This window comes from Pelophylax lessonae (assembly GCF_965119305.1).
Source record: "Pelophylax lessonae genome assembly, chromosome: 2".
NCBI lineage: Eukaryota > Metazoa > Chordata > Amphibia > Anura > Ranidae > Pelophylax > Pelophylax lessonae.
Window position 1 is genome coordinate 622,061,577 of NC_138769.1, and position 22,778 is coordinate 622,084,354.

The following is a 22,778-nucleotide window of genomic DNA, read 5'->3' on the forward strand; positions in this document are numbered from 1 at the left end:
GTGTGTGTTTTTATTCCTTTTTTCCTTTTATTTTTCTTTTGGTTGCACATTCCCATGGCAGTGCCCATCTTCCCCTGCCCTCCTCCTCCTCCCCCTCCCTCCTCCCTCCTCTTCTTTTCTTTTTTTTTTTTTTTTTTTTTTGCACATTCCCATGGCAGTGCCCATCTTATCCGGCCCCCCTCCTTCCTCTTACTCCTTTTTTTTTTTTTTTTTTTGTTTCTACTGTATTTTGCCTCTTGACCCTAAAAATTACCAATGGCAAATCGAACCTGGGTAGATTATCCTATCATAAGCTATAAAACTCTTGAAAAACACAATTTTGCTAGATCTTGCTCTTTTCCAGAAATGTTTGGGTTTGTTGGGAGGTCTGCTTTAATCCACTTTTTTATGTGTGTGGCCCCAATGTGTTAACTAGGGAACCTTTCCAGCTGGAACTTGTAGTTTCTCCGCAGCTGGTAAAAATATAGGTTAAAGTGGATCTTCACTGCATCAGAGCAACACAAGCCAAAAACACTATTTTTTAATTTTTATTTGTAATATTCAAAGCACACTTCCCCATCCATCCATGTCTCCTTGCTTTATATTGGTGACAAATCTCTTTGAAAAACACCCCCTAGCATTTCTGCCTGTGGCCATCTTGTGTAATGGCAAATGATTCTTGTAGCATTTTACTTCCTGCTCTTAACTCGATGCATGCAGGAATGTGAGCTTTAGCTGAGAAACCCCTTCCTCCTCTCCTCTCCTTCTGAAGACTCCTGGGATGTATGACATCATTTAAAAGATTAAAACAAGTAGTTATGATATACTTTCCTATCTATTTACTAATGCTGGCAGCATGAGGATTAAAAATAATCCATGTTGATTGGCAGAGTAAAGTTTCACTTTAATAAGGTAGAACTGGGAAAAAGGCTTGCAATCAAATTCTTTAGTGGCTAGATAATGTCAGTGAATTGTCTAACTTTTTTTATTTTTATGCTTGTAGGAATTCTGGAATTTATTAGTATAGCAGTGGGCCTGGTCAGCATTCGAGGTGTCGACAGTGGACTCTACCTAGGGATGAACGAGAAAGGGGAACTGTATGGGTCGGTAAGTTCTTAAATTTTCACCATTTTGTCTAACTAGTACTGTTCAATTTTCAGCATGGACATGCTGATACTTTTCATCCTTCAACAGCCAATCTGATCTGTCTACAGTAAACAGATCCCGTTGGTTGCTATGAGTTATCATACATTGTCACTTTTATGGTTTTACTGAAATAAGCTTGAAAAGCTTTTGTTACTTTGCATTCAGTTATAAAATGCTTGTACACTAGTGTATAAATTATGGGTCCCAGTACAAAATTGACATTGTAATGGGCTCAGAATAGTCAGTTGATCAAATTTTTGTACCTGAAACCACTGAATCACTGCTTGTTCAGTGGGAGGTTTTTGTTTTTCTCTTTTACTTAGGTTGAAAGAACACATTTCATTTCGAAGAATTCAGCATTTGAGACTAAAGGGAGGATATTTGGTTTATTATGTAGTGTGCTTGTTGATTCGGTTTTATGTGTGATTGTTAGAAGATGAAACAATATATCGGGGGTCTTCAAACTATGGCCCTCCAGCTGTTTAGGAACTACAATTCCCATCATGCCCAGTCTTGCCTGTGAATGTCAGAGTTTTACAATGCCTTCATGGGATGTGTAGTTCCACAACAGCTGGAGGGCCGTAGTTTGAAGATGACTGCAATATATAATGGTTCACAGAGGTTTATATGGACAGACTGGTTGCTTGGTTGTGATTTCTACATATGTAATATATGACTTTTTAGCAATATTCTACATAACACCGTGCAGGGTGGTGGAGTATGCCATGGCTGAAGGTTTGAGTTGCTCTATTTACTCGGATAAGAAAAGGTTCTTTTTAATTCTGTGTTCCCAAGCCTGAAACTTTCCCTCAAAATAAGTTAAACTGGACAGACTGTGGAAATGTGGGACAGATTGAAAAGAAAATAATGATGGGTAAGTCAGAGGGGGTAGTCGGTGAGGCTAGCGTGGCTGGCTAAGTTAATGTGTGATAGATGTACAAAAGTCATATGTGTGCTTGGAACGGATTGAAACACACACGAATACACAGTATTGTATGGAGACCACCATAAATCAAAGCTGTCAGCCCCCTGCTGGTGTCCCCCCACCCTTTCACACTGATATTCATTCATGTGTTTGGAGATGTCCTAAGGGTGAGACTGCTTAAGGCCTTGTCAGAAGGGGAAGCAGAAATTGCATAATAAAGTAACCTAAGGGCTTTGAAAACAAAGTGAGTATGGACAGCTCCATACAGGACAACACATAGCTTTTAAGCAATCCACATCAGACAGAAGCTATCTGTCAGAGGACACAGTGAGAGATCACACAGCATTGCAGAAAGAGATTTGCAAACATAGCACTCTATGCTGTGCCCTCTGATGAATTGCTTTCAATCCAATATTCTAAGGACAGTGCATCTGCTTGGATCATCTTGCCAATGGATAGATACTCCCAACTTTGTCTATTTTGATTGGATGCTTTGGCAATGTTACTTTTTTAATTCTCAAAATCAACATCTTCCTTTTGAAAGAAATGTCTGAAATGGTCTGTAGAAGTCCATAAGACATGGAATTTGTATAAGGTTAATAGTGATGTTAATTTGAGGCTTCATTCACCCTCAGAAAACCCGTACATTTGTTCTGATCATTTTGGTATGTATACATGTTTCCTAAAATTATAGGGCAAATTGATTTTCCTTTACTTTACCAAGAAAGTATTGGTGGAGTAGAAAAGGGTGAATCATAATTCCTTAGTCTGACTATTGTGAAACCCTAGGACAGACTATTATCTAAAACCCTGAGATTAAGTATTTCCAGGACAGGATATACAAGCTGGTGCCTTCACGTTATTGATTTATTGATCCCACCAAAACCTACTATAAGAATGGATTGTTATGGCGTTTAAGTGCCCACAGATAATAGCTGGTTGCTGTAAGTTGTTCTTGAATGATCATTGTATAAGCATTTATGTTTGCATTGGGCAGACTTGCAGGTTATGGAGCAGACAGGGGGAATCACTTAGGTGCTAGCTTGCCATGTGAAGTGGCACAAAGCAACCATCTTAGAAAGTTCTTCATGACCTATCACATCTCATCCTGAGAAGGCTCAGGGTGGGAACCTTGAAATAGACCCATGGATAACCAGTTTCACCTGAAACACAAATATTCAGATTGTGCAAACATCCTCTGAGGCCAGGTTCACACCTTTTGCGTTTGCATCTTTGTGCATTCTCAATGCGCATTTTCAATGCATTTTTGTGTGTTTTTCACGTACTGCCATTGAAGTCTATGGGGCCAAAAACACATGCTAAATCACACAGAAGTGAATGGGGACTTATGTCTGTAGCTACCTTGTTTAGGCTTTAACTTTTTTGGATGAATCGGGTGAATTTTTATAATCTGGGGCAAAATGAGACCGTTCAGAATGAGTAAGTGTTTTTGGGAAACAAAGCAACTAGAAAGCTTCAAAAACCTTTTTTTGATTGCTGTTAATTTCACTGGGATACTATTAAGGGGAGAAACTGGTGCAACAGACATGGATGATCATGAATACATGGCCACCCATTCTCGAAGATCTCTGGTAAGCTTTACGCTATCCTTGCAAGCCATGTTTAATGTAAAGTGTGAACAAGCTTCTCACCATAATTCGAACTGTCGGCCTCCTATCCTGCTTGACTTCTTCACACCCATCTAAGGCTTTGTCAGAAAACTGGCATATCCTAAGCTATGGACATGTAAACCAAGAACAGTGATCAGTGATTGTTCACACATCTTATTCGCTTGGCAAATTTGCCTTTATATATTGGTTGAATAGAACTGCAGTAAAAAAACTCTTTAATGTTATAATGAACAATACTTAGGTGTTACCTGCCACAAAGAGCACTTGACACATGTGTGTAGAAAGTAATCATGAGGAAATGATGGCATGAATGGGACAATTTCCTCCAACTGATACCTTCTCCTTTTTTCTTTCTTCTTCTGTGTGCACACAAATAGGACTGGCCACATTATATGTACGAGGTAAAATCCATTAAAAATGACTTGTGAAACCTAAGGTACACACTGCCAGTTGGGCTCAGTTTACTTTGCTTGCATAGCCCTGCTAAGTGTCACCTTGATAATTTATATCTAAGATGAATACAAATACAATGGTACATCCTTCTGACCCTAAGGTGGACTAATACGTTGCATTGCATTTAAGTGTAGTTAGTACTATATATAAAAAGGACCTATCATTGGGGAAAAAAAAATTGTTCACAGGAACCGATACTCTGCCCTTTACCAAGTAACATATTTTTGAATTTAAAGAATATTGACTTTTTTGATTTAAGTAGACACAGCTCTAAACTTTATCATGCTGCTATTTTTATGTATCTAGCTATAAGGTGCATTTTGCACATTAGATTCTCTTTAATCACAGTACTGTGTCCTGCAGTACATGGGACAGACTAAGGTCTCAACTGAACCAAGTGTACCCAAAAAATTATTTGTAATTTTGCCATTAAGCATCCATGCATCAATGAAAAGTGGATCTGTTCTCTAGAACTACAAATGGGGTTTAATGTTTAACTATTTAAACACAATAGGCTAGGTGGGACTTTAAGTGAGACCCCAACAGGTAGTGCCTGGCGTCTCCATCCCTGTATCAAGAAAAAAATGAGGTTGAAGGATTATAAGAGGTGCATGGAAGTCAGCCGGCCCCCAGTCTGATGTACTCACCCTCCAGTCTGTCACCAACCAAGTAGACCTGTCTCACGATACAAAGAACAGGGGTTTAGTTGACACACATTTGCAAACGCATGTGTAAGCTGCAAAGCCACTACACGGCACCCTGTATTATCTGCAGTCCTAACACTTCCTAATTTAGTGTCTCCACACTGGGAGCACATGGCTGCTAATGGATGGATGGGGGGAACAGGTGGGAGGGAGACAGACCAAACCTCCCCCATCCCACCCCCATCCATGACTGGTCTGTTGTCTCAAAACTCAAATAACTAAGTTGTAACTAAGTTGTAGGCCCTGAGGTGTTCCGCAGTGCAGCAGTCATACAAGTAGCTACCTCATTATTTATTTTTTTTTTGTTCCTCTCTCTTGTAACTCCAAGTCACTGTAGTAAACCAAGTGACAACCCTGGGCCAAGCATCAGTGCTGTGATGAAGGGAAGGGCGTTACATGCTCCTCTATATCAAAAAACGGGGTGAGTTTTGAAGTTGAGCAGAGTGGTGGGGGAACTAATGTATGAGCTCCTGAAGAGGGGGCATTAAAGGATTGTTTCCCCATGCTTTAAATCTTAAAATGAAGCAGTTTTCTTTTTTTTTTCATGTTGGGGGGGGGGGAGAGAGAATCTACAAAGGCTAAGCCTTAACCTGGCCATACATGGAGCCAGCCTTCTCACTCGACATCCTTCAATTGGAAAGTTGTTGGCTGAACAGTGGCTACATCCACGGTTCAGGCATTCTGACAGCTACCAGGATACAATAGCCAACATTGGAGATTTTTCCATGCACAGAGTTTTAGTGTTAGTAGGGGAGTTGAGAGAAATTATACAGGATATGGCCAGTTTAACAACTATTTAGCCTCTGCACACAATTCTGCCAACTACCCCACTAAGGCTAAAGTAGGGGCACTTGTGAGAGGTGGTGAAGGGGAAGGATCTTGGCAGAAAATACAAGCTTTGTGTGGTCCTAACACTGTATATTTAAGGTCAAACTCTCATAAACATCCGTAGGTATGCATGCAGCTAGGAGTTCAATGATGTGCCGTACTCTATCCTGCGTACCAAACTAGCTTATTATCTAAACCTAAAAACCAGAATCTAGGGACTGTAAAACCAGAAGCCACATAAAAATATGTAAACAGAGGGTGACAAACAAAAGCAACAGAAAGAGCGCTATGCTGGTAAATCATTTGACATTAGGGAATTGTCAATATTTCTAGTCTTGTAAAGAGCCTAGAAATTTCAAGCATGTCTTCACTGTTCCAAAATCAGACAATAGCCATATTGTGCCCTAGGACATTAAATTAAATGTTCCATTGTGTTGGCCAGCAAAGTGCTATTTGTCACAATATCAATAAAATATAAATACATTTTTCTTTTCCCACCCTTGCATGCACCAGAATCTTCAAATAGACATTAACCCTTGTTCGTTGTTGTTTTTTTTTTTTTTTAATCTTTCCTTTCAGAATGCTTAGTGGCAATATTAAGTAAAGGTTGTACATAATTTCACTATAAGGCTTTAGTTCGTTTCTTTAAAGTTCTGTTATGTTTTTGTAGAACTTGATCGTCGCTGGTTTTTAACCACTTCCGGACAGTCGGCCACATGTATACTACTGCATGGCGGCCCGGCACATGATTTTGTGCAGGAGATGTTGGGGGTGCACATGCGCCGCAGGAGCGCCGTTCCTGCTGTGATTGGACACAGCGGGAGACAATCAGGTGGCCGCCGGGACCTGCCGATCGTTCAGTGGAATGACAGAACGGCGGTCTGCCTAATGTAAACAAGGGAGACCGCCATTCAGTCACAGAGGAAGAGAGATTTTGTGTTTCTGCTAAGCTGAAACACAGATTTTTTTTTTTTTTTTTTTTTTTTCCCTCTAGTGCATCCACTCCTACAGTTAGAACGCACTCCCTAGGAGCACACTTAACCCACTTGATCACCCCTGGTGTTAACTCCTTCCCTGCCAGTGTCATTTATACATAACATTGCATTTTTTTTTAAGCACTGATCACTGTATTGGTGTCACTGGTCCTCAAAGTGTCACTTAGTATCAGATTTGTCTGCTGCAATGTCGCAGTCCCGCTAAAAATCGCTGATCTCCACCATTCCTAGTAAAAACATTAAAAAAAAATAAAAAGTTTAAAAATCTGTACCATGGTTTGTAGACGCTATAACTTTTGCGCAAAACCAATCAATATACTATACTTAGGATTTTTTTTACCAAAAATTTTATTGGGTATGTTTTATAGCAGAGGGTAAAAAAAAAATATATAATTTTTTTTAAATTGTGGTTCTTTTTTGTTTATAGCACAAAAAATAAAAACAGCAGAGGTGATCAAATACCACCAGAAGAAAGCTCTATTTATGAAAAAAGGACATCAAGTTTTTTATCTGGGTACAGCATCACACGACAGTGCAATTGTCAGTTAAAGCAACGCAGTGTCATATTGCAAAAAATGGCCTGGTCATAAAGGGGGTAAAACCTTCCGGAGCTGAAGTGGTTAACTACCCCCAAACTCCAAAGACTGCCTACATGGTAGTTTTTTTTTATTTTCGTGGTTTAGAGGCTTGCAAGGGGTACATATCAGATGAAAGGGATGATGCATGACCTCATTGTGGCAAGTCCTTGTTTAAAGTGATAAGTAGAGCACTAAAATAAGTAACTTTTTATACAATCCTAAAGTTTGGTCCTCAACAATACATAGAGGACTAGTTGAGAACAGGCAGTTGTTAGCAAAATCAAAACTTGTTTCCCAAAATCTTAGTGAAAAGAGGTTTTGGTGTCAATGGAAAAGTTAAATACATTGCAAATGTTTGGTGTTTTCTGAGGGTTACGAAAGCTAATTTCATTTAACCTGTTGTACCAAAATGGCTCCTAATTAGTCTCATTCACAGAAAAAAAAATGCAACAAATTAAGTAAAGGAAATAAAGTGACAATACATCAATAATGATAAAAAGGGGAAAATTTCACTACATGAAGACTAAACTGGCTACATTATCCCCAAATAACCCAAAACATGTTAAGTAGATTTTTTTGATTTTTTTTTCAAGCAAATGTTACATTGAGTGCTTCTGCCTCACGTAACCTTGGTGACAACTGTCTAAGAGGGGATAGATCCCAACTTTGGACAGCAAAAAAAAAAAAAAAAAAAAACCTGAAAAAAAATATAATCTATATAATAAAATGCCTTGCTGCTCACATTTTTTTTTTTTTTTTATTAAAGAAGACACATACTATTTCTCTTCTGCACTAAAGGCTTTTTGCCATCTTACTCCTTGCGTATGCACAACTCGATGTACAAATCTTACATCTGCCTGGAGGAGTAAACTCCTGTGCGTATGTGTGGGAGTTGCATCAACCCATGCCAGACAATCAAGATGGCCAAAGACCCTACACCTCAGAAGCTGCTAGTGAGATGTCCGCAGTAGATGCATCTCATGGACGTTGCATTGTTGAAGTGGAGCTAGTATTTGCAGACTTGCAGAAGTTGATGTGCTAAAACTGGAAAGTGCAAAATCGGGTTCAGCTGTGCATGGTAACCAATCAGCTTCTAACTTCAGCTTATTCAGTTAGGCCCCTTTCACACATGCTGTCCGTTTGTCCGTTTTTCATCCATCCGTTGACGGATGAAAAACGGACATCAATGCATCTCTATGTAAAAACGGATGACAACTGATGATCATCAGTTAACATCCGTTTTCATCCACTTCCGTCAATGTCCGTTTTTTTGAACGGATGAATGCCCTATTTTTCATCCGTCAAAAAAACGGATCGGACGAAAAACGGATGACAACGGATGAAAAACTGATGTCAACTGATGACAACGGATGAAAAACTGATGTCAACTGATGACAACGGATGAAAAACTGATGACAACGGATGAAAAACTGATGACAACGGATGAAAAACGGATAACAACTGACGAAAAACGGATGACAACTGACGAAAAACGGATGAAAAACGGATGAAAAACTGATACATTTGACATGACTGAACTGATGAACTGAACGGACTGTATGTGTGAAAGGGGCCTTAGGCTTTTGACAAAAAAAAAACTTGGAAGCTGTTTGGCTACCATGCACAGCTGCACCAGATTTAGCATTCTTCAGCTTTAGTAAATCAACCCCAAACTGTCATTAAACCCCAGATCATCAAACTTTCAATACATGCTATATTACATTGTGTTTAAACTCATGCACTACTAGAGAATTTTTCTGTAGGCTGAATAAATCCTGGTTGATCCAGCAGTCCTCTAGTCTGTGTCCCCACTGCAGCCTGAGATTGTATAGACCAGCTGTTGAAATCTACAGAGCATGCCCCAGTTTCAGATGGTGATTGATGTAGGCTTCGCCTCCCTTTTAGTCCCAGCAAATGCAAACCATAAACGCAGGCTGGATGGGCGTCACACAGCCTATACTTGGCAGTACATCCTCTAGATATCTTTACGGTGTGAACAAAGTGAAAGCTATTGTCAATCAAAATTGCTTTGAAATATATAGATTTTGAATGAAGCTTTAAAACACTTTATACATCAGCATAGTACTAGAAACTCCTCCCTCAGAACTTTCCCTTGGGGATGTCACGTGACCTCTGTGTACAGAAATAATTAAGGTACTCTATTATTTATTTTTTTTTTTTTCTAATATTGAATTTAGTACAATGGCATGATCTTCATACATAAATAGAAGGGATAATGGCAATTAAACATGGTCTGTTTTATCACTTTTAGTTCTGCTTTTAGTATTTTCCTACTCTATCCACAAATAAAAAAGGCGTATATATACACTTAATACAGTAAAAACACAATTCAATAAGGATGTCCATCCTAATAAGACTAATTATACTAATCAACAGCTGATTTATTGCAATATTAAAATTGCTTGACCCCTGTATTAGAGGTGAGGTGAACTAAAAATGATGACATACTGTATCAGAGTTTCAGGTATTATGTCTTGTTCATATCCCTGCATCTGCTTGCAGCATAATGTTTTACTGCAGGTGAATGCAGGGAGGGAAAAATGTAATTTATGGCAGTGTAAGCTGTTCAGAAAGCCATACTGCAACACAAGTTACAAAGCCATTTTTCTTTTTTTTTTTTTTCTTTCTGCATTTTAGAAAGCTCAATGTAATGTATGACATGCAGTAAAACCCATACACTGGTTTTATTTTTTATTTTTTTTACACTGGGGGTAAATTTACATCTGTGGTAGCTAAAGGAAGCATTAAAGTGCTTAGGGCTGTGTATAAAATTAGCATTTTTGTTTAATTTTTTTTTTTCCCGGTGGGGGGGCAGTTCAACCCCCTTTCAGGTTATTTTTTTTTGCATGCTATAAGATTCCTTTCAGTGATGCCACCAGTGGTGTATTTAGGTTTTGTGCTGCCCTAGGCCTGACTAAACTTGGGCACCCCCTAATTTAAATATGACCCACCCCTTCCTGTAAAGACCACACCCCTTCATGTTTGACCCGCCCTGTTATCTGTAAACCACAGACTACAACCAGTTTTTCAGTGCCCATCAGAGCAGCCCCATCAGTTTCCATAAGTTCAGCCTCATCAGTGCAGCCTCATTACTGGCTATCAGTGCAGCATATCAGTGCGGCCTCATCAGTGGCCATCAGTACAGCCCCGTCAGTGGCCATAAGTGCATCATATCAGTGCCCATCAGTGCTGCCTCATCAGTGGCCATCAGCGCAGCCTCATCAGTGGCAGTCATTGCAGCCTCATCAGTGGCCATCAGTGCAGCCCATTAGTGCCCATTAGTGCAGAATATCAATGCAGCCCCATCAGTGAAGCTTATCAGTGCCCACTTTTTTTGCTGCCCCTCTGCAAAGTGCTGCCCTAGGCCTGGGCCTTGTTGGCCTAGGCCAAGATACAGCACTGGATGCCACTATATAGATACATATAGATTATTTATTTTTATTGCTTTGTCTGCAGGTTGGCCATGGATGGTTTGATACAAATCCAGCAGCTGCAGTGTCAAATATGTAGCTGTAAAAACACTGGGCTTGATTTACTAAAAACAAATGGGATGTTCACTTTGCAGGGCAATTTTTACTTTGCAAGGGAATTTTTCCTAAGCTTGATGAATAAGGGGAAGCTTTGCTGACTTGCATCATCCAATCATGTGCAAGTAATTACTTTTTTTTTTTTTTTTTCTTTTGAGTATTGTTTGCAAAGTGCATATTCACCACATTCATTAAGCTAAAGGGAAGTGAACAGGCTTTTTGCTTTCAGTATATCAACCTATATATCTCTAATGTCCAGTGATTATAACAATTACATCACTCAGCACTGATGATGGTGGAATGGACTCCGGAAACGTGGTGGCACATATATTCGCTTGGACTAGATGAAGTGAAAAATGGCAACATACAATCAGCCATTTTTCCTTGGCACTCTACCTTTTGTTTAGAGTAAAGCGTCTTTTTAGTTGACGAATATTGGAGAAAAAAACCTCAACACTTTTTTTTCCTCCTAAATAAAACAAAAAAACCTAAAAAAAAAAAAAAAAAAAAAAAAAAAGCCCTTTCTTTTAGCTGACTTGTCACCACTATGGCCTATCTTTCATAGATGTGCATCAATCTCATTGGGAACAGGCTGGGAGACATCTGCTCATCCCATTTATACATACTGTATATACTTGAGTATAAGCCGACCCGAATAAGCAGAGGCACTGAATTTTACCACAAAAAAACAGGGAAAACGTATTGACTCGAGTATAAGCCTAGGGTGGGAAATGCAGCTGCTACTGGACCCAGCTGGACCACCAACAGGGGCTGCGGGCATGGTTCAGGGGCTGTAGACATGGTAAAGGAGATACAGGGCCATGGGCATGGTATAGGAGATGCAGGGCTGTAGGCATAGTACAGGAGATGCAGTGCTGTGGGCATGGTCCAGGAGAATCTCCTGGACCATGCCCGCAGCACTGCATCTCCTGAGGAGATGCTGGGGCTGCGGAGGAGTCTCACTTACCTTTTGGTGAGGCGCCTTCCATTTAAAAATGGCGCCACCCGGCACGTCACTCGGCATGCGCTGTCTGCCTGGAAATAGCCGAACGTTTACAGGCTTTCCCGAGCGGCGGCGGCACATGCGCACTTCACCGGAGAACAGGTAAGTGGGACTCTCACTCGAGTATAAGCCGAGGGGGACTTTTTCAGCATAAAAAAACGTACTGAAAAAGTTGGCTTATGCTCGAGTATATATGGTAACACTTGAATCTACCAAAGCCACCTTCCCAGTTTAACTGATGCATAGATGTGGTCATTTTTTTTTCACCCCTTCTCTATAGAAAAGGGAAAAATTTACATTTCCATTATGCTATAAAATGTATGTATGCAGTAACCGGAGCACATCTGGATTTGCATCTTGTTGTTGTTGCTTTAAATTTGTTAGTTTTTATGAGAACTCCAACATGGTCCAATAGATACCAGGTTGCCACATGACCATGCTTGACTTGCATTGTGTGGAGGCACTGTGCCATGAGTGGGCACTCTAGCTCAAGTAAAGATTGTGAGCATTGTTAAATTCTGCCAGTTCAGATGGGAAAAATAGTTGTTTATCAGCAGTAGCCCAACTTCATTGGACAATATCAAAGTGATTTTAAGCCTTGTTACTATTGCGGAATGTAATTCTGGATTATCCAATCGAGTCTTTGTGGCATATTATTGTGTGAACCCTTCATGGTCAAAGAGAATCCTCCTGTAGGACAAGCGGAGTAACTGGATGGTTTCGAAGGGTCCTTTTTCCTTTTTGTGAATTGTGTCTTATAATGTTTAAGTCTTACAAAACATTGTTTTGTTTTCTGCTTCTTTTTTTTTGTTGTGGCTTGTAAAAAGGACTTTGGAGGACCGACAATGCTTTGTTTGCACTGCACATGTCCGTACATGTCACTCCCAGTTAAGAGATTTTTCTGGTGATATTAAATAATGCATTTTTCCATCCAAGCAGATAAATAATTAAAGGTCTCAAATAGCCTACTGATCAGTATGTTTTATAACAGCTGTATGAGCACTGATCATTGTACACCATGTGCAGCTTCTGAACTGGGATATTGTTTGTTTTAGGTGGCTTCATTATATCCCAGATTCGTTACCTCTCGTCTATTTTGATCTTTTATATTTTTTTTTGTAGATAGTAAACACCTAAAATATATATAAACCCAAATAATAGATAAAAATATACCATTGCATATTGTTGTTTCTGTTCAGTAAGTTAAAAATTGTTGATCCTGCCAGAAAATCAGTGTTGCCCTATGTTGTCTGCAGTCTTCACTCGTGCAATATTATCAGGATGTGTGATAGAACTGCAGAACCTCTCCTCCTATATTTCTGTCTTTGGGTGACAATGCTGCTTCTCCATAGAGTCCATAGAATGCTGGCACCCCAGAACAGGAAGTGTTTCTGGCAGAATAATGCAGCACAGTGGCTAAGTGGTTAGAACTTCTGCCTAGCAGCTCTAGAGTCGTCTGTTCAAATCCCAACCATGGCACTACCTGCATTTGTATGTTCTCCCTGTGCTTGTGTGGGTTTCCTCCGGATACTCCAGTTTTCTCACACTCCAAAGACATGCTGGTAGGTTGATTGCCTCCGGTCTAAATTGGCCCTAGTGTGTGTGTATAAATTAATGTGATTTACGGACCTTAGATTGTAAGCTCTGAGGGTAGGAGCTAATAGGAGTGTACAATATGTATGTAAAGCGCAGTGTAAATTGTCAGTGCTATATAAATTCCTGAAATACATACATGCATGCCACATCAAAACTGCAATTTTTTTTTTTTGGGGGGTTTAAATGCACTTTGCATTTAGACTACATAGTTTAATCTTAATCACTGTAAGCACAACTAGACTTTTCTGGCACGTGAACAGTATTGGGCAGCCACGAACAGTGAGTAGGGGGTAACCCAATTGCGGTTTAACTTGCTTAGCAGGGTGAATCTGACATGGCAACTATAGATGGTAATTGTACTGTTGCAAGACTGCAAATCCTTGGTCTAACCTAGTGGTCTAACTCTTTTGGGTATAGGCAACGGCTGGATATCTACTTGAACTCACCAGCCTCTGCAGGATAAAAATGAAAAGGCAAAAACGTTTTTAAAAAAAATAAAAATAAATAACATACATGTTAGCCTTACCTGCTCTGTGCAATGGTTTTGCACAGAGCAGCCCCGATCCTCCTCTTCTTGAGTCCCTCGCTGGCACGCCTAGGTCCTCCCTCGTGTCGAGTGCCCCCCATAGCAAGCAGCTTGCAATGGGACACCCAAGCAGGCATTCTCCTGAGCCACTGCTGTGTGTCTGTCCATTCAGCCACAAAGCTGCAGCTTGGCCCTGCCCCTTCTCTCTCCTCATTGGCTGTGATTGAAAGCAGTGGGAGCCAATGACTCCTGCTGTCTCAGCCAATGAGGAGGGAGAGTCCCCAGAGAGCTGATGCTTCTGTGCATATCACAGGATCAAGAGGGAGGTAAGGTAAGTATTTGGGGGGGGGGGGGCTGCTACACACAGGTTTTTTACCTTCATACATAGAATGCATAAAAGTAAAAAACCTTCAGACATTGGGGACACTTTAATGCGTGTATGCGTGTGTATTTTTTGTATAGTGTGTGTGCGCCTGGTTCAGTGTTTATTGCACTTTTACAGAGTAGTATATGCTAATATTGTGGAAAAAAATAAAACCTAAAAAGGATCTTTTGGAAAACTAGACAGTATATACATAACCCAATTAAAAAAAAAAAACATAAGAGCATTAATATATGCTTGTGTCATCTTTGGTGGAAGGGGGGCAGACAGCAACATCTTTGTCCAGGAAGTATGTGTTAGGGCCTGTTCACACCAGGAATAACTTTGCACCACATGTGAATCGCACAGGTATGCGCAGTGTGATTTTGAGCACATTCGTTTTGAATTGACAAAATCCTGCTAGACCGCACCAAAAGTAGCTAGCAATTAAAGTGGTTGTAAAGTCAGAAGTTTTTTATTTTGGTGCACTCTATGCATTAGGATAAAAAGCCTTCTTCTGTGTGCAGCAGTTTCCCCCAATACTTGCCTGCTCCTGATTGGCTGAGACACAGAAGCAGCGCCATTGGCTCCTCCTGCTGCTGTCAGTCAAACCCAGCTAATCATGAGACCAAACGGCAGCACAGTGTCTGAATGGATACACAGAGCTGTAGCTCGGCTCGGGGGTGCCCCCCTTAGCAAACTGCTTGCTGTGGGGGCACTCAACAGGAGGGAGGGGTCAGCAGCTCCAGCCAGGGACCCAAGAAGAGATATGGGCTTCCCTATGCAAAACCACTGGCAAGTATAATATGTTTGTTATTTTAATAGAGAAAAAACTTTACAATCCACTTGCATGACAAGATTTTTCTGAAGTCAGGTCCATTTTAACAAGGAGTAAAATCAAAAAAGCGTTATTCAACAGAAGTGCAGTTTTATCAACGACAGATAAAGATCAGATGCAAAATATCACTATTTTTTTTTAGAAGGTGCGATCTTAAGCCTTGACTGTTATTTATGTGCATTTATTTTACAATGTGCTAACAAGGTATTAAAAAGCTGCAATGAAAATGTAAAAGTCTGATTTTGGACTACAGTGAGAATGTGTAGTTCTCATGCCTTTGAGAGGTACAGAAATAGAATGTTACAAGATGTTTTCTTCATACATAAATAAAATATCTGCACACACATGCAAAACTGGAACAGTTGAAACAATTTGCCAGAATGAGAAACCTCAATACAAACATACAAGTTGCTTAGAGGTGAAATGATTCTCTAAGGATAGCATCTTGTATTTGATTTTAATTTCCTTGTAGTGTGGTAAGAGGTGTGGTGTGCGGGTTTTTTTTTTTTTTTTCCAAATCTGATAATGTGTTCCGCTTCCTTTTTTTTTTTTTTTTTTTTTTTTTTTTTTTTTCCTAATTGCTCTGAACCTGCGTAGTAACTTCATGGAACAAGAAGGGTACAACTGGTTTTGCAACTGACAGACTGCTATGCGCTTTCATTTTTGATAGAATGTTGAATGGTTTTTATTGCGGTATTCACCCACACCATGGGTACTGGTGACCATCGTCTCCTGTATTGAAGGTGAAGGGAACATTTTAAACTTTTTGAATTGTCAGAAGGAGGTGAGGGAAAATCGTTTTATTTTTTATTGCGAACACTTCTTCTGCTGACAACTTTCCAAGAGGAACTAACCCCTTTCTTTGGTGGGATCTCCTGTTGTGTCTTTGGAACAGGAAGTACAGGTAAAACTCCTCAGACACAGAGCAAAATATTTTATAGGGGTCTTTTTATCCATTCCCTGCTTTTTGTGAAAAACATTTTTGACTATACATACAGTACATACTAAAGGCCTTCATGTGAAAGAGCCAATAAATATTGCACCAGGATCTGCACCTGGGGTTATGCCACAGATCAGTGAAGTAGCAAACTCCCAAATTATGAATCTTTATTTAGTGATCTAGCTAAACTTTTCTGTAGTTGAATAAAAAATTCCATCTCTACTAATTGAAACTTAATATGGCGCTCCACCCAAAAGGGGAAGCTTTGCATGTTTGCTTCCTTCTCCCCCTCCAACTCCCACATTTACCTGTCCACACTTCCCGGATGACCTCGCTGCGGTGAGGTCCCCCGGAACTCCCTTCGATCCCCCGCTGCCGGGCCATTCACAAAGCGCAGCGCATGCCCAGTTGGGAACCGGCTGTGAGATGTCCCTCACATGGAATGGCGGTGGCGGCAGCAGCCAAGAGTCGATTTGAAAAATCAGCTGGGGTGTCGACATCGCGGGATCCCTGGACAGGTAAGTGTCCTAATAATAAAAGTCAGCCGCTGCAGTATTTTTAGCTGCTGTTTGTTTATTTTTTTGGTGGGGGGGGGGGGGGTGTCTGGAGCTCCTCTTTAGGCGAAAGCAGGTAAAAAAAAATTGATACTACATAGATAATTGAGGCTCCTAGTCCTTCTTTTTTTTTTTGTCAAACTGAGTGATTGTTTACATCAGGAATCTAGCACATTTATCTCATCTTTGAATCAATTTTGACTTAATTTTTAACTGTGTGATTGTTTGCTGACTAGACAAATGTACATGAAAATTTTAGGCATATCCTATTTACACATGGCTATGTTGGTCTTGTATTTATGCTGGTAGTGTTGCCTTAGAGGTCTGCAGTCTGTCCACTTTGTGTCACCAATGTTCGTATATATGTTGCTATGATTTTAAACACAAATTTCAGTATTCAAAAATAATTTTCTGTATCTTTTGCAGGAGAAACTGACTCAGGAGTGTGTGTTTCGAGAACAATTTGAAGAAAACTGGTACAACACGTATTCATCGAACCTCTATAAACATGCAGACACTGGACGACGATACTATGTAGCATTGAATAAAGATGGGACTCCAAGAGAAGGCACTAGGACTAAACGGCACCAGAAATTTACACATTTTTTACCTAGACCAGTGGACCCAGAAAAAGTACCTGAACTTTATAAAGATATTTTAAGCCAAAGTTGACAAAGACAGTTCTTTCACTCGAGCCCTTAAAAAGAAAAAAAAAAACAAAAAAAAAACAAAGTAACCACTATATTAAATCAAATGGTTTCTCTGGTGGGTTCCTATTGGTTAGCTGGGTCATCACATCAGCTGCACTGTTGCCAAACTTTGTCGCATGCATTATGTATGATGGAGGCTTGGATGGAACATGCTGATTCTGTTCTGCACTTAACGGATTGTCCTCCTGGAGGAAAGGCTGTGCCCACTCGTGCTTGATTTATTACAAGGCAAAGAGCAAAATATTATTATATATATATATATAGAAGCAAAGGCAAAGAGGAATGAGGCCTGATGCATGCTGGGAAATAGACATGCTTTTAAATTTTTGATAACCCTTTAATTCATCATATATCAGCGTAGCTGCCATACTTCGGTTCATCAGGATTTTTGGCTGAAGGCCTGCTCAAGTTGTACTCTTCATTTATTAAGGCATGGATGGGTGCAGTCTTACTTAAAAATGACTTTCAGTTAATTGCTCATTGGTGCGCCATCTCACTGAGCATAAATCAAAGACCTCTCCGTAAAGAAAAAAGGAAGAAAAAAAAAAGAAACAAAAGGTTGAAAAAATACATTACAAAAAACTTAAATTTATTTATAGAAATTCCAAAGGCAACATTATATTTATTTTATATATTTATTTATTATATAGAGTTTATTTTTAATGAAATATGTACAGGCCACATAGGCATTTTCGAAGCTTTAGGCTCTGTATGCATTACCTGTTAAAGGCCATTATGAACCTGTGGTAAATTCATGCAAGTTTATTATTAAGGTGCATGGATTCTAAGTATGAAAAAAAATTAGAAAAAAGTACGGCCCCCAAGGTGACAATCTATTCTGTGCCCATTACTTTTTCAAATACAGTAAAGATGATAATTTTTTTAGGACTTCATAAAGTCTAAACCACATCCAGCTCTAAATCAGTGGGATATCAAGGTAAACCATACAAAAATATGAGGCGCTGCGATGGGTCCGATCCACTGCTTTGGAGCTGCGCAATAAGCTCTTAGGAGTCTTGCTGTTACTTTGTGGTTTAAGCCCCTAAACAAAACAGTAATGACTTCTGCTAGAACAGTGCAAAACCACATTTTGCTTTTTTTTGTTTTCTGTATGGGAACTCACCTGTAAGACTGGAATTTTTTTTTTTCCAGCATGAGGTGGCTTGTATTACTTTGCAGACCTACCTCATCCTGAAAAAAATATTGTTAATCATTCATTTTCACAAACCAACTCCTATCCTTTATCAACCAATTTTGACAAACCCAGGCTTCCGATTTTTACGCTGCAAAAATCAAACACTGTGTAGTAGCTTATATTGCTCCACCATGGTCAGATTTTCCCTGTTGAAAGGCACCTAAGGTTTAATATATGCATATATAATCTAACTGTTTAATTTACAATCTGTTCCGTAAAATGAAATAGTGTTTTTTGTTAAGAAATTTTCAAAAGAGCACGATATAAACACGTTCTTGTCGTAGCTAAATGCTCTGTGTGGTTAACATAAAAATGTAGGTGCCTTTTTCACAGCTGTATAAGAGGGATATGAGGACTAATGGGTGTCATAGAGCAGCTGCAGATAGTCCCATATTCTGGTTTAAGATTACATTTTTTTTTTTTATGGTGAGAACTTAAAGGTGAAAAAACAGGTTCACAGGATAACTCTTGTACGTAAATATGTTCCTTTTATCTTCCAGAAAATTCAGCCTTCTTAGGGGTCAATGTAACATCTGTTTATGGAAAATGCTTTCAGCGTAAACTGTCATACTACACTAGCACCCTAATTTTTTTTCAAATAACTTGCAAAATGAACCTAATAAATCTTTACGAATAACGACAAGGGGAAAAGTATTATACTTATTTATCTTTTTTTTTTCTTCTCTCCTTTTTTTTTTTTGTTTGTGTTTAAATTGTCTGCACATCACAAATCCTGGACCCTTGTGAGGCAAGTTTGAAATGTGTGGTACATTTTTGAAAAGGAATAAAAAATATTGTAATATTTTTTAAGCAATAAGCATAGAAATAAATATTTATTTAAAATTGTTCTGGAATGTGTAGTTGGGCACAAAGCTATATTTTCGTTTTTTTTTTCCTGCAAAACAGAGGTACAAATTTGTGGTCAATAGCACAACCAACTCCTCATTTTGATGATAAAAGGGAAGAAACACACTAAAATCTAGCGCATGATAAAGTGAATACTGAGTGTGTGTGTGTGTGTGTATGTACGTATGTGTGTGTGCGTGCGCGCGCATGTGCGTGTATTGTTTGCTTCAGGGGCTAAAACATTATAAAGAAATAAGTGTATGTAAAAACTAATTTTAGTAACATTAACTTTAGATCATTTTAAAAAGTGCAAAAATATATACATTTTATATTCACATGTTGGATACAATTGCAACTATTTTGAAATGGTTTGTAATATATATTTATAGTTCAAATGTAAATCTATATTTTTATTCTGCAGAAAGCAGAACCATTTTAATTTGTATGATTTTTTAATTCGAAAAAGGTACATATGCTTCAACAACTGTAAACGCATTATGCAATCTTCGTTTTTTACCTTCCAAAATAAAAAAAAAAAAAAAAAAAAAAAAAATGGTAATGCTAGGTTTAGGGAACATATGATCAAGTACCTTTATGATCAAGTACCTTAATTCTGTCACCAGAAGTAATAAATGCAGTCAATATCCTGTACACAATGCAATTTTATATCTTACAAATGATCAGACTATTGTGTTAAAAAGGTTGTAAAGTCACATAACACAATTTACTTGTATCATCTCTGTTTTTGCAAGATATAAAGTGCAGTGTGTTTCTTTTAAATTATAATCCTAAACCTTTTTTCACAGCTTCTTTGTGCAGTCACATGATCTCCCTCTGCTCCGCTTCCTCGATCCAAGAACAGCAGTAGGAGGGGCTGAGATTCCCCAGTGATGCAAGCAAACAGAGGCAAAGCATGTGACCACACAAAAAAGGTATTTAGGATTATAATTAAAAAAAATGTACATACTGCAGTGAATATCTTGCTAAAACAGAGAAGATACAAGGCATGGTGTTATGTAATACACTGCAATAGATGGAGGAGGAGAGGGAAGGGGCTCGGAGGGGAACACATACTGGAGCTGACAGGCAAGGAGGGAGGGGGAGAAGAAGAGACACTCAGAACCCTGTGGATGATGGAGGCATGCAGGCTGACCATGGTGGTCAGGGCTCAGCAGCCATGATTTCCGTGGTCAGCACACAGAGGGGGACACAGGAACTGATCTACCATGTATTTTAGATAAAATAAAGGGACTAATGACAATGCAACAACACTATGCTACTGATCATGCTTTAAAGGAACAGGAGCATTTTTTTTTTTTCTTATAGGGTAACAACCACTTTAAGTTTGAAAATATAGCATGTGGCATTTCCATTGCTGTTCATTATTTGGTCATTTTTAGATCTGAAAAATGACATTTTGATTCACAAAAGCTTTTAATATAGGAAACGGCTGAATTATCTTATTTATTCGTTGCTGAATGATATACATGTACAAGTTTATTTACAGAAATTATTGTGCACCTTTTAAGATATTGCTAGCTTCTGGTTGGCATTCATTGTGAGATTCTTTGAGGTGTCAAATAAGTAGGGCACATAATGGCATCCTTATAAGCACAGGTTACTCAGGAAAAAATACCAATTCATTAAAAGTACACTTGCAATATTATTTTAACTTTTTTTTGCTAGAAAATTTCATTTACACATCTATATGATATTTGCATGTAAACAAAATATTTTGAAAAGCATATTTTTCTAACCTAAAATTTAGAACACTATTTGTTTTAAATAACTCATACCGTTGGTGAGCTGACCCTAACTTGCCTTATATAATTGGTGCATCATATGATGTGCTTTTTAAACATTACCTAAAAAGAAGGGTTTATTTACAGTATAGATACCTTTAAAGATGGGTATGGTAGTGTAGCGCTGCCTCACAAAAGTTAGTGCATAAATATTTACAAAAAGCTATGTGAAAAACAAAGTGCAAATTGCAATATATAATACATAAAAAGATGATCATCAAAAACTAATACAGTGAATGAAGTGCAACACGGATATATAAAGTGATCAATGTGCTTAAAAAAAAACAGATGTGCAAAATCAATACAAATATATTGAATATACACAAACAGCAGTGGTATGCAATATATGCAAAACCACTGAGGAAAATAAAAAATGATTTCTATACACAATGAATATATGAAGTCCACGTATCCAAATATCCTTAAAAATGTATTGTGAATATATCCCTTCACCAAAAATGGTAGGTGGCATGTGGTGGTCTTCTTCCTTTAAATATCACCAAAGTGCTCCCGAGTCTCTTACCTCAATTCTTACTTGTAATCAGCATTTGTGGTTAAATGGCTCTTTACAAGATCATGGATACTGCTTGCCACCAGCTGTCTTCTTTACTTTATTTCCAATGATGCTTTATCCATGTCGCTGCAAAGGTATCCTTAGGGGTCTTCCTTTGCAGCTGCAGGGATCACAGACAGTTGGAAATAAAGTAAAGAAGACAGCTGGTGGCTAGCAGTTTCCATGATCTTCTAAAGAGCGATTTAACCACAAAGGCTGATTACAAGTAAGAATTGAGGTAAGAGACTCGGGAGCACTTTGGTGATATTTAAAGGAAGAAGACCACCACATACCACCTACCATTTTTGGTGAAGGGATTTATTCACAATACATGTTTAATGATATTGGATACATGGACTTCATATATTCATTGTGTATAGAAATATTTTTTCCTTTCCTCAGTTGTTTTGCATATATTGCATACCACTGCTGTTTGTATATTCAATATACTTGGATTGATTTTGCACTTGGATTGATTTTGCACATCTGTTTTCAAGCATATTGATCACTTTATATATTTGTGTTGCACTTTATTCACTGTATTCGTTTTTGATCATCATCTTTTTATAATATTGCAATTTGAACTTTTTTGTTTTTCACATAGATTTTTGAAAATATTTATAAACTACCTTTTGTGGGATAGTGCTACACTACCCTACCTATCTTTATACCACTCTTTGCTCAGGATAAGCAATCCAGTGTTAGCAACAACCCTAAATATATACTCACCGCTTTGGTCGTGATAGTTTAACACATTTTATTATATTTTCACCTTATTTTCCTACATATGCAACTTGCTTTTGGCTAATAAGCAGTACTGTTGGCTACCGTCCAACAGGATGGCTGCTAAGTGTAGGAGCTCTGCTTTAGCACTGAGGGAAATACTCAACGGAGGTGAGCCTCATAATTTAATCACCCACCAAAGCTTCTCCCAGTGTCCCCTATACCCTCCAGTCATGCCCCAGAAAAGAGTCCCACCATCCTAAAAAAAACTCCCGCATTTCTTCCCGCTGGTGGAGCTGGAGAAGGCCCAAGATGCCACCCGTGGCCGCTTGCCGGCTGCACCC

General features: G+C 38.8%; 1 protein-coding gene across 1 annotated transcript in view; it reads left to right on the forward strand.

Annotated features, from left to right (window-relative positions):
* Positions 1 to 18,580, forward strand: part of FGF9 (fibroblast growth factor 9) — a 78,301-nt gene extending 59,721 nt beyond the window's left edge. The window contains 2 exon segments of the mRNA XM_082247395.1: positions 983 to 1,086; positions 17,032 to 18,580. Coding sequence (XP_082103521.1) covers positions 983 to 1,086; positions 17,032 to 17,277 — 350 coding nt within the window. The 3' untranslated portion in view covers positions 17,278 to 18,580.
* Positions 18,581 to 22,778: the final 4,198 nt, after the last annotated feature.